This window comes from Balaenoptera borealis (genome assembly GCF_965194805.1).
Source record: "Balaenoptera borealis genome assembly, chromosome: 11".
Classification (NCBI taxonomy): domain Eukaryota; kingdom Metazoa; phylum Chordata; class Mammalia; order Artiodactyla; family Balaenopteridae; genus Balaenoptera; species Balaenoptera borealis.
The window spans coordinates 79,483,917-79,496,126 of NC_138868.1; the positions used below are offsets into that span (position 1 = coordinate 79,483,917).

The following is a 12,210-nucleotide window of genomic DNA, read 5'->3' on the forward strand; positions in this document are numbered from 1 at the left end:
TGGAATGTTGGTACATTTAATATTGTCCCAGAGGTCTCTGAGACTAGATTTAATATTGTCCCAGAGGTCTCTGAGAACAGAATAAAGAATTTTTCTTTATTCTGTTCCATGGCAGAGATTTCCACCATTCTGTCTTCCAGCTCACTTATCCATTCTTCTGCCTCTGTTATTCTGCTATTGATTCCTTCTAGTGTATTTTTTATTTCAGTTATTGTCTTGTTCATCTCTGTTTGTTTGTTCTTTAGTTCTTCTAGTTCTTTGTTAAACTTTTCTTGTATCTTCTTGATCCATGCCTCCATTCTGTTTCTGAGATCTTGGATCATCTTTACTATCATTACTCTGAATCCTTTTTCAGGTAGATTGCCTATTTCCTCTTCATTTATTTGGTCTTGTGGATTTTTACCTTGCTCCTTCATCTGTAACTTATTTTTCTGTCATCTCATTTTGTCTAACTTACTGTGTTTGTGGTCTCCTTTCTGCAGGCTGCAGTGTTGTAGTTCCTCTTGTTTCTGGTGTCTGCCCTCTGTTGGGTGAGGTTGGTCCAGAGGCTTGTGCTGTTATCCCTTTGATAGGGGCTTTGATTGGTGTTGTGGTGATCAGAGCCTGCCCTAGATATAGAGCAGGGGCTCCCCTTTGCTCTGTGGTTGTCACTGCCCTGTTGGGGTGGAGTCTACTCCCTAGGTGTTGGAGTAGAGGCCCCCAGATCTGTTTCTTCACTGTGGTTCTGATCTGTGGTGCAAGGTAGGCAGAATTGGAGCATTCTCGCTAGGAGAGAAGCCACTGAGTTTTCCTCCTTTAGAGCTGTTCACCTGTGTATGTGCTCTGTTGTGTCCCCTTTCACCCATTGTGTGGGCTCAAAGTATCTGTTGTTGGCACTGCTCTCAGTCCCACCTTAACTGTGGGTATGCTGGCAATTGGCCCTGGTAACTCTCGGACATTCTTTTCACCCAGCCACCAGCACAGGTCTACTGAGGTTAGGTCCCAGTACTGCAGTAATCATGCACCTGGACCCGCTGTGGGAGCTATGGAGGCAGCTCAAACTCTGGTCTGGCCCTACTCCCACATGTACATGCCCACAGAGCCCACAGCTGGTAAAGCCAGACTCGTCCCAGATGCAAGAGCACTTGTCCTTTCAGATGTTTCGCAGACACTGAATTTAGGAATCTGTCAGCCGAGGTGTAAGTCCACAGTTTGTGCAGCCACGAGGAGAGATTTCAGCTCTTCTTTCTTAGTCACATAGCCCCTGGGGCTCAACTGTGGTTTCAGCCCCTCCTCTGGGTGAATTTCCTAGTGCAGGGAGCTATCTGTGCCCTCCTAGGACACCAGGGCAAGTCCTGGCACCCACTAGCAAATTTCCTAGTGGGAGGAGTTATCCACACACTCCCAGGACAGTTGGCTGGTCCTGAAAGCCACTGACGGATTTCCTAGTAGTGAAAGGTTTCCATGCGCTCCTGGGACAGCAGGGCTGGTTCCAGTACCCAATGATGGATTCTGGGGGAATTCTTGAAGGAGATTGTTTTGAGAAGTAAAAATATCCTCTCTCACCTGTGGCACCACACCACTACCTCGTACCTACCTCAGAGACTGAACCACTTGAAGATCTATGGCCCTACTGCCCAGAATTATAGTTCCTAAAATCTGAGTTATTAAACTAGAATAATGCTCCAGCCAGTGGAGGTCTTTGGAAGGATGGTTAATAGTAACCTATGGCACTGAAAAATTTAAAGAGTTCTTACCAACCACCTCCCAACCCCACGTATTCCAAAGAGGTACTTGGAGGTTTCTCTACCAGTGAGTTGTAGACTTGCTTCTTCATTTTTCTCATTATCCAGAAGATAATTATTGAATCATTCAAACACACACATTCTTATGAACATAATTAATTCTTTGAAATTAATTCTTTGAATATAAACTCAAATGCCTAGGGACAATCAGAAATAAATGAATCAGGAAAGTTAAGAAAAATAGAGATGGTAAGAATTATGGGCAGGTGTTTATAACCATGTGTGAATAAGAGTCCAGGGTTGCCAAATCTTTCATATTTTCAAGAGAAGTCGAGAATCAAGATTTTTATGTAAATTGTCCAGATTTTTAGCATAGTTCAGACTCAACGTGACTGCCAATTTTGAACTTTTGGCTAAAAGAAAAAGAGAAATATACAATATTTTCCTTGTTACCCCATAATTTTCAAGACTGATTCTTTTGCCAATGAGTTAGTTCTTCACATTATAGAAAATAGTGTAGCTTTTTAGAAAAGACTTTTTCCACAGCAGGGCTTGGGAAGTGGAAGTGGGATGTGTGTGCAGGCCTGCCCAAAATTAGAAAGAGCTTCATTAAAGGCCTTCTCTTAGTTGCAGAAGACCTAGATAAGGTTCTGAAATTACTATTTGCAAAGGTATTTAAATTCTTAGCAAAGGGCCTTTTTTAATTTAAAACGTTGTTTCTAAGTAATTAAACTTTTGAAATATGAAAACACTCATATAATAAATGCATTGTTTTGGAACTATTTTCTGTGTTGCGATTTTATAAACTTATTGTCTAATTCTGTTGTCTACCTTGTGTTTTAAATACAGAGCTTTTGAAGAGAAACGAAAACAACAAGAAGAAAGAGAACACCAAATCAGAGAACAAATACTTCAACAACGGAAACAAAAGGTTGAAGAAGTTACTGAAAAATTCCAGCGTGCCCATATTCCTCTTTCACAGCGGAAGAGAACAGGTGCCTTAATTTCTAGAACAATATAAAAACAAAAAATGAAAGTTATAATCACATTCAGCTTGAGTAGCCAATAAAATAAATTAAGAAACAAAGTGGAAATTCAGACTAAAAAGACTACTATGCCTTTTGAATAATAGGACTTTAACCAAATGAAAAATTGCAATTTGATATAGGTTTAATTTGGAGAATTAATATTTTGTTGGCTCTATTTGTAAATTTGGAAAGTACACAAGTTTGATTCTACTTAATACTGGCTTACAGTGTTTTGTCTTTTTAAAACTGATTTAATAGCTTAACATAAAAAGAAAATTTAGCATTTAGGTTTAGTAAATTTATATATATATACATATATGTATACATATATGTGTGTGTGTGTGTATATATATATATATATATATATATATATATATATATATCCTTTTTTTTTTTTTTGGCTGCACCACACGGCATGTGGAATCTTAATTCCCTGACCAGGGACCAAGCCCATGCCCCCTGCAGTGGAAGCATGGAGTCTTAACCACTGGACTGGCAGGGAAGTCGTTAGGTTTAGTAAATTAATGTCAGATTCATTTTGGCATTTTGTCCACATTTTTGCTCAAATTCATATTTGAGAGACTGGCAAAATAAAACAAAAGTACAGAGTGACATAATCCAACAATCTAAGACTGAAACCAATTCAGAATTTTTAAATGATTATGTTTGATTCTTCAATATCACATCTACATTTTTTTATGCCTTAAATAGTAACACAGAATTAGCAACAAAATGTCAAAGCTTCAAAAATAAAGAAGCAGAACTTTTATGTATTCAGCAAACATATGTTGTGCTGCATTGTACACAGCCCTGGGCTAAGCTGAGATGCTGAGATACAGAGAAATCTAATTGTACTCTACCATTAAAGACCTCACAGTTTATTTTGGAGATGAGAGTCATATAAAGAATTAATGTCAATAAATATAATTGCTATGGTAGCAGAATGTGTAAAGTACTATGAGAGCACAGAGGAAAGAACACAAAACTTATACAGGGATATGAGGGATATTATCCCTGGAAAAATTTGAATCTTGAAGAATAAGCATTTTGCCAAGCAAAGAGACAATTTAAAAACGTCCCAGACATAAGGAACAGCTTTTGCAAGTAAACTATATATTGCAAATACAAAGTGTATCCAAAGCATAGGATGAGGAAAAAAATGAATATAGGCCTAGAAAAATGAGTTGGAACAATTCTCTAAGAACTTTGTATGCCATGCTAGGAATTTTGTCTTTATCCAATATACAGTCCACTTAAAGTTGTTTAACTGGAAACAAGCCAGTTAACTGGGTCAATAAGAGATCTTACTGAAAGTAAGGGCAGCTAGTAACATTGCTAAAAATAATAATATCTTAAACATCATAGAGGTTTATTTTTCTCTAGTGTAATGTGAAGTCCTCAGTTCGGCAGTCAGGAGCTGGTTTGATGATTATGCAAAGTCACTGGGAACACATACTCCTTCTGTCTCTCAGCTCAGCTGCCCTCAGTATGTGATTTACATAGCTTCACCCTCATGGTCATATGGTAGCGGCTGAAGCTCCAGACATCATGTCAGTGTTGTAGACAGGAAGAAGGAAGAAATGTAAAGGACAGAAGGGTATACCTCTGAGCTCCCTTTAAATTGTTTTCCTAGAAGACCCCATCTATCTGCTTATATCTAATTGGCAACTCCATCTGCAAGGGAGACTGGAAAATATAGATGTTGTTTTTTTTAATGTGGCTATATGGCCACCCCTAACAATATAGGGTGTGTTACCAAGGAACAAAGGGAAAATGGATATTAGGTAGGAAACTAAGAGTCTGTGCTAAAATTAGATTTGTTTGTTAGAAAGATAATTATCCATGCAACATGGAAGGTGAATTGAAGTAGAGACATATTAAAGTAGGTAGACTAGTAGTAGACTATTTCCGTATTTGTGGCAAGAAGTGTTAAGCTGCTAAATTAAAGCACTGCACTGGATATAGAGACAGGAGATAATACATTCAAGAGATATAATCAGTAGATTCAGTTACTAATTTATCAAGATGGCTGGAAGAAGACTAGGAGAACAGTGCCCCTAGGAACTAGCACAGAGCCTCACAAATTTTTAGCACTCAATAAGGACTTTGTTAATGAATTAATTATTTTGGTGGATGATGATATTAGTCAAGGTTGCAAATAAAGAAGAAGAATCAGGTTAGAGATATGAAAGATTATTTATTAAATTTTAAGTGCATTGACTTTGAGCTTCCCATGACTCATGCAAATGGGGAAATCAAATCAACAACTAGAAATATGTATCTGAAACTTAAGAAAAAGATATGGAATAGAAATTATATTTAAGAGTCATTGATTAATAGATATATAGTTGGTAAAGGAAGCCATGTGGAAAGGTAAGGTAAATATTGGATATAGACGCAGGTTGAAGATAGGGCCTAAAATAGAACCTTAGTGCACACTAGCATTTATTATAAGTAGAGAAATGAAAACTAAAAATGGATTTTGAGAAGTAGTTATCAAGAAAGCAGGATGGGAAACAAAAGCAAACAAAGAAAATTGTTATAAGAGGCAAAAGAAAAGGTAGTTTTAAGAAAGCGGATGTGGTCAGTTGTATTAAATGCCTCAGAGTACTCACCACTCATGAGTATCATTTGCCCCAGAAAGGGTGCTGACTACCCAAGGGCCTATGTACAGAAAGTGAGGAGTTTTAGTAAAAACAAATGACGTACATATTCACTCAATAGAATATAATGCAACTATTAAAAAACTGGGAAATTCTTTATGGACTTAAACGGAACAATCTCCAGCAGAGATAGATTTACAATAAAGCCAATAAGGTTTAAGTTTCACTGTCATGGCCTCTACATCTAATTTTATATTAGTAGTTTTGCAGTATTTTTTCTTAATGAAGCCCCCCAAATTGTATAGATTCATATCAGTATACATAATATTCTACCTTCTGTGTAAGACAAGAGGGAAATTAAAATATGTATTAAGGGAGGAGATCAAGATGGTGGAGTAGGAGGACATAGAACTCACCTCCCCCAACAAACACATCAAAAATACATCTACATGTGAAACGGTTCTCACTGGAAACTGGTAGAAAGACTCCTGTGCAACCAAGGCTGAAAGAAAGATCCACATGGAATAGGGTAGGAAAGAAAGAGAAGCGATCAGGTTGGGACCTGTGCCCCAGGAAGGGTACTCAGAGGAAAAGGGAGATTACACAGGCAGAAATCCTCCCTGAGAAGTGAGTGATTCTGTTCCAGCCACATATTGGGCACCCCAGTCCTGGGTTCCAACACAGGGAAGATGAGCCCCTAGGCTGGTTGGAGGGCTGGTGGGACTAACAGGAGGGCTGTGGGAAGCTTGTACTCGAGCTTGGGAGGAGTACACGCACACTTGCTTACTCCCAAAAGAGGGCAGAGAGGCAGATTGAAACTGCGCAGGTGGCTGACTGGTTTCCTGAAACTGCTCTGGAGCACACCGCAGCCTGAGCCAAGTGAATGCTCAATCCCTGCTTACTTCATGTCACAGCTCCACACTGGAGCGAGGGCTGCCACAACCAAAGAAAGAGCTCAGCCTTGAGACACAGAGGCAATTCAGAACCAAAGTGGTATCCTTTGGGTGAGGGCATGGACACTTGCACAGGCAGCGTATCAGAAGCAGCCCAAACTCTTTATGTGGTCAAACTGTTGCAGCCTGCACCTGGTCACACACCAAGAGCTCACACTGGCCCCTCTTGTTCCAGCACTGCTCACCTCAGGGGCAAGAGTGCTGGTGCTGGGAGAGGGGAAGCTCACACTTAAATGGAACAGAGCTAGCTCAGACCCAATCCTTAGGGCTTCTGCTCCAGCAGCTTGGGACCTGACCCTGGCCCCAATAAGGCAGTGACAGTCCCTGAGCAGAAAGAAAGCCCCAGCTCTCTCCTGGCTCTGGCCCTAACCCCTCCTTCTCCAGCCCCACATCCTTCCAAAGTGATAGCTGCCAGCACACCCTGAGGAAAGACATGACTTGTGTTCATGTCAAATCCAGCTCTCCCACCAAAACCACTGGACACACAGGTTGTATAGGGATGCTCCCACATAAGGACACCCCTTCAAGACAGCAATAGGTAGCTGTTTCACCTAATTTCATAGAGACAGAGACTGTTAAGCAAAATGAGAAGATAGAATTGGTCTCCATTGAAAGAGCAAGAGAAAAACACAAATAATGAAACAAATAATTTACCAGATAAAGAATTCAAAGCAATAGTAATAAGAATTCTAACTGAATTAGGGAAAATATATACAATGAAATATTAGCCACAAAAAAGAATGAAATTCTGCCATTTGCAACAATATGGATGGACCTATAGAGTCTTATCCTTATTGAAATAAGTCAGAGAAAGACAAGCTCTGTTATCACTTATATGCAAAATCTAAAAAATAAAACAAATGAATGTATATTTAAAAACAGAAATAACCTTACAGATACAGAGAACAAACTAGTGGTTACCACTGTAGAGGGTGAAAAGGGTGGGAAAAATAGGGGTATGGGTTAAAACAGGGGTCCCCAACCCCCAGACTGCGGACCACCAGTGGTCCGCAGCCTGTTAGGAACAGGGCTGCACAGCAGGAGGCGAACAGTGAGCAGGTGAGCAGGTGAGCAGTGGGCGAACGAGCAAAGCTTCATCTGCCGCTCCCCATTGTTCCCCGTCACTCCCCATCGCTCGCATTACTGCCTGAACCATACCCCCCACCCCTGTCTGTGGAAAAATTGTCTTCCACGAAACCAGTCCCTGGTGCCAAAAAAGGTTGGGAACTGCTGGGTTAAAAGACACAAACTACTGTGTATAAAATAGGCAAGCAGCAAGGATATACTGTACAGCACAGGGAAATATAGCCATTATTTTTTAATAATGTTAAATGGAGTATAATCCATAAAAATATTGAATATCTGTGTTGTACACCTGAAACTAATATAGTATTGTAAATTAACTATACTTCAACTTTTTAAAATAGAATATATACTTATGTATGTTTGTGTTTGCATAAACAGTGATAGAATACACAAATGACCAATAAGAGCAAGACTTCCAAATGTGTATTTTATTTTTTTTATTTCTGAACATGAATATATTACCTGTACAAAATATTAAATTAAAATTTTAAGAAAATGTAATGCCATGAGTGAAGAGCAACAACAAAGCTATGATAAATAACTGTGTATTTAATTGTCTATTGGTTTAGTTTATTCCCAAATTATGAGAGTTAAACCAAAGGTTCACCCGATGTACATGATAGCTGATGCTTCCCCTTGCTTCGAAAAAGGGATTGGGAGTTTCGATGAGGTCAGAGAATTGTTGGAGTTAGAATATTAGAGCAAAAGAACTGGAAGGAGGAGGCTAGTGGTTTAAATGAAATAATAAAGCCCGAATACACCGTAAGTACTCAAAAAATGTAAGCTTAAATTTCCATCAGTGAGTATGAGGTAGTGACTAGAAGGTCATTAGACAACAGCAACAAGAAAGAGTAATGGGTGTTTGTAAAACTACCTTAGTTTTAAAGGTAGTTTTTAAGTTCTCTTTGATAGACAGTAAGTGGTGAGTGTTAATAAAAGCGAAGTCTCAGACTATAGTCTAGCACAACTAAACATTTTTAGTAAAGCAGACACAAAACGATGGGTACGACTTGTTCTCTAAGCTCAATAAAGTCCCAGTTCTCTATCCTTTTAGGTGCTCTGACTACACTTTATGTGAAAGATCCACTCAGACTTACACAGTCACATTCCAGAGACAAAATTTTTGTGCCTTCTGGTATTGGACCATCAGAAATGTTCCTGTTTAACAGCTGGATCCAAGACTAATCAGAGATCAAACCTCAATACCATCTGTAAGGGTATAGGGTATAGACCTCCCTAGATTCTTATTCTCTGTTCATGCAAGGGTAGAGAGTGATTAAAATATTTTAGGAAAGTCCACTTGTCTTAAATATCTTCAATTTCAACAAAGAAAGTCCATTTTTAACATTCATCAGGCTGTGCAACTGGCCATTAGTTTTACCAATAAGCAACCATTTGGGACATTGATTATGCTAATTAGAAAAACAATCAAAATCTAAAGCTTGATAGTTTCTGCCTCAAGAGGATTGGTCCTTTATGATTAGAATATCCAGCAAACCATCTTGTAACTGTGCATTTTTCACTAGTATTTTATGCAATCACCCCTTGACTCTAGAGTTCAAGTTTGAACTAACCCATTCATAAAAATATACTGGTTTTGCTTAAACATTTTAAGGTAAATAACAAACATTATAATAGTGGAAAAGTCTGAGGACATAGGTTTTTTAAAGGAGAAAGGAGGAAACAGTTTGGTAGTGTCATTGGAGAGCTAGAAAGTCACCTACTCTACCTTCAGACCTTGAGTTATTTTTAGTTATTTGTGCCTCCCCATAAGAGGGCTGAAGGAAAAGCAATATCCTTTAAAAAGCAGCTATGTTTCAACTGAAACAAGAAGGTGTGTACCAAAGTGTACAATGGAAATTCTTGGGAAAGTGGATACTTATGGGAGCTAGGGTTGGATTAGAGGTTGTGCAGAGCGGTATGTGGATGAGTGTCCATATAATGTATGACTTTGAACAAGTTACTTAGCTTCTCTATGCTTCAGTTTCCTCAGGTGCAAAATGGAGATTCAAATAGCATCTGCCTCAAAGGCCTTAGTAAGAATTAAATTAATTAATACTTATACAGTGCTTAAAAATAATGTCTTTAACAGTAAATGCTCAATAAATGTTAAATGGTGTTTTTATATCTTCCCCTTTTCTTCATAAGAATATTTGTAAATTTTGTCAGAAGTTTATGGAACTATGAAATCAGATATAATGGAGTTTGCATGCCAGACTAAAAAGGCTGGACATTTCTCAATGTTTCATTTTTCCAAATAAATATTCTTAAAATTGGTGATGATAATTTTGAGGTAACTGTTTCTTATTGGGGAATTGGGTGTCTAAATTTAAAATATTTACACTATTCTAAAAAATATATTTTTACAAAAGTTTTAAGGTAGTATTTTATCATTGACCAATTAAATTATATATAAAGAGAGTGTTGAAGATGAAGTGATTCTGTACTATTTGACCTTTATTATCCCCTTAGTTTTTCAAAAACCAGTTCCTCCATTAGAAGAGGCCCTCAAACAAATTCAGGAATCCAACTTAAAATCAGAGGTAAACCTTCCCTCTTCCCACAGACCAATAATAGACTGGAGGTAAGTAATTTATGATTATCATGTGTAATTACTAATATATAATAATTAAATAGCTCTCTAGTTGCTGAGTTTGTAGGTCTTTTCATCAGTTACTCCTTACCTCTGTTTTAGAGTTCACTATTTTATTTTCACACATTGAATTGAGGTAGAGTACAATATAAGCTGCTTCAAGAGTAAGTAGGAATTTTAATTTGTTGTCTTTGGTATTACAATGCTGCCTATGTTAGTAATTTTCTATGGGAATTATCATAAAAACCATTTAAAAACATTGATATTGGTTTTACTGAGAGAAAAAATATTTTGAGTTGTAATGATATAAATTTAGGTAAAAGGAGTAACTTTATAGTAGAAATGGGTTTTTCCTCACTGAAAATCTTTCCTGGATATCTTTAAAAAGCTACAGTGCCTCCTGGTTCCTCTCCAGGTTAGTTTAAATGAATTATCTTGAAGCAATAGGATGGACCAACCAACCAGAGTACCCTCTGACATCCTGTATTTTCCATTTATTTATTATAAATGTTTCTTGAACCTACTATGTACATAGCATTATATCAGGCATTGAGAAGGGGATATGGAGAAGTGTAATATTCAAAAATGTAATCCCAAGAGTATAATCTAGGAGAGAAGTAAAATAATGCTTCAAAAAGTATAGAACAGTACCAAATAGATAATGATAATAATATTTAATATTAATTTATGTAATGATGTCTACAATTCATATGTAATTTATGTTAATATTTTACCTGTTTATAATGTTATTTACTAAAGTACTTCCGTTTTTAGAATACCTGTGGCAAATAGTTCCCTTGATCAGATCTAAGAACAATTAAATTCATTCTCTCAGTCTTTATGATAGTTCAAGAAAGACTTCATGGAATAAAAAACTCTTCAGCAAAGCTTTGAAGAAAATAGGAGTTAATCATGAAACAAGTGGGTAGATGGTATTCCAGACAGAAGGATGAGCATGTGGAAAGGCCAGGAGTAACAGAAGGAATGATGTGTTCTAGGAGTCAGAGATGGCTGAATAATAGAATGCAGAATACCAATAGCTCACTAGATGTGAGATTGGAGAGGTAAATGACCTACATGCTAAGTAATATAAACTTTATCCTGAGCATTTAGGAGGAGTCAATGAAGGATTTGAGCAGATGGGAGATAAGATCAACTTTTCTTTTTTAACATATCATTCCAATCTATTGTGAACAAGTGTGGATAACTGATTGAAAGAGGACAAAACAGGAGGCTATTTCAATATATGTAATTGAAATTACATGGGTCTAGAGCTCAAGAGAAAGATCTAGGCTTAAGACATTTGAAGCCAAAACAGTGGATGAGATCAGCTGTGGAGATTATATACTATGACAACAGAGCTAGGTTAGAACACTAAAGAACAGCAACATTTAAGGAAGTGAAAAAAAGAGAAGCCTACAGATAGGAACAGAATGGTTGATACTGGACTATATAGAGAGAGAAGGTAGAACTAAGGAAGTACAGACTTTCATGGGGAAAAAAAGCAGTTTACAGAGATCAAATGGCTTCTAGAGAATCAGTAAAATAAAAAGTTTGTATCAGTCAGGATACTGGCGGAAAACATGTAACATTTAAACGGGGTAATGAAAAAAGGTTAGTAAAGAGACTGGGAAGCCAACAGTGGATGATGAAGCAACCCCAGAACTGACAACAAAGTCAGTAATACCACCACAGACCTGAACTGAAAAGAGCTATAGCTATAGGAGAGGGCTGATAGGTAGAGGAACATTGCCACTACTAAACCAAGCCCAACAGAGAGGAAGCCAGAGGAACAATTATCAAAAACCTCTTTCTTCTGTCACTCTCCCATCTCTTCCTAGTACCTTTCATTGGTCAAAGTCAGCCATAAATCAAAAGGCAAGGGATCATTTTGTCTCTGCCTAGCAAAGACAAGTAGAGAAGCATGGAAAGTGAATCTGGAGGGGTAAAGAGAAAATATCCAGCTTAGAGGCAATGTGTCCACTGTACTTCACAACAAAAAAGTCACACTGGCAACTTTTGTCAGAGAAATTTCAGTGGAGGGATAGGGACAGAAAAGAGATTGCGATGAGTTGGAAAGAAATGAAGAGCAAGAAAGAAAAAATACCAAGTGTAGCTTGGCTGTGAAAGGAAAAGAGCTACCGCTACCGAACAATAGCCAGAGGGGATGTAGGGCCAAGATATGGCTTTTTCCCTTAATATGGAAGATATGTTATCATGTTT

At 37.8% G+C, this 12,210-nt stretch overlaps 1 protein-coding gene across 1 annotated transcript in view; it reads left to right on the forward strand.

The window, feature by feature from the left end:
* The window catches only part of CEP126 (centrosomal protein 126), a 126,187-nt gene that overhangs the window by 57,244 nt on the left and 56,733 nt on the right, over nt 1-12,210 (forward strand). Inside the window, 2 exon segments of the mRNA XM_082340062.1 lie at nt 2,574-2,719; nt 9,867-9,978. Of these exon segments, the coding sequence (XP_082196188.1) occupies nt 2,574-2,719; nt 9,867-9,978 (258 nt within the window).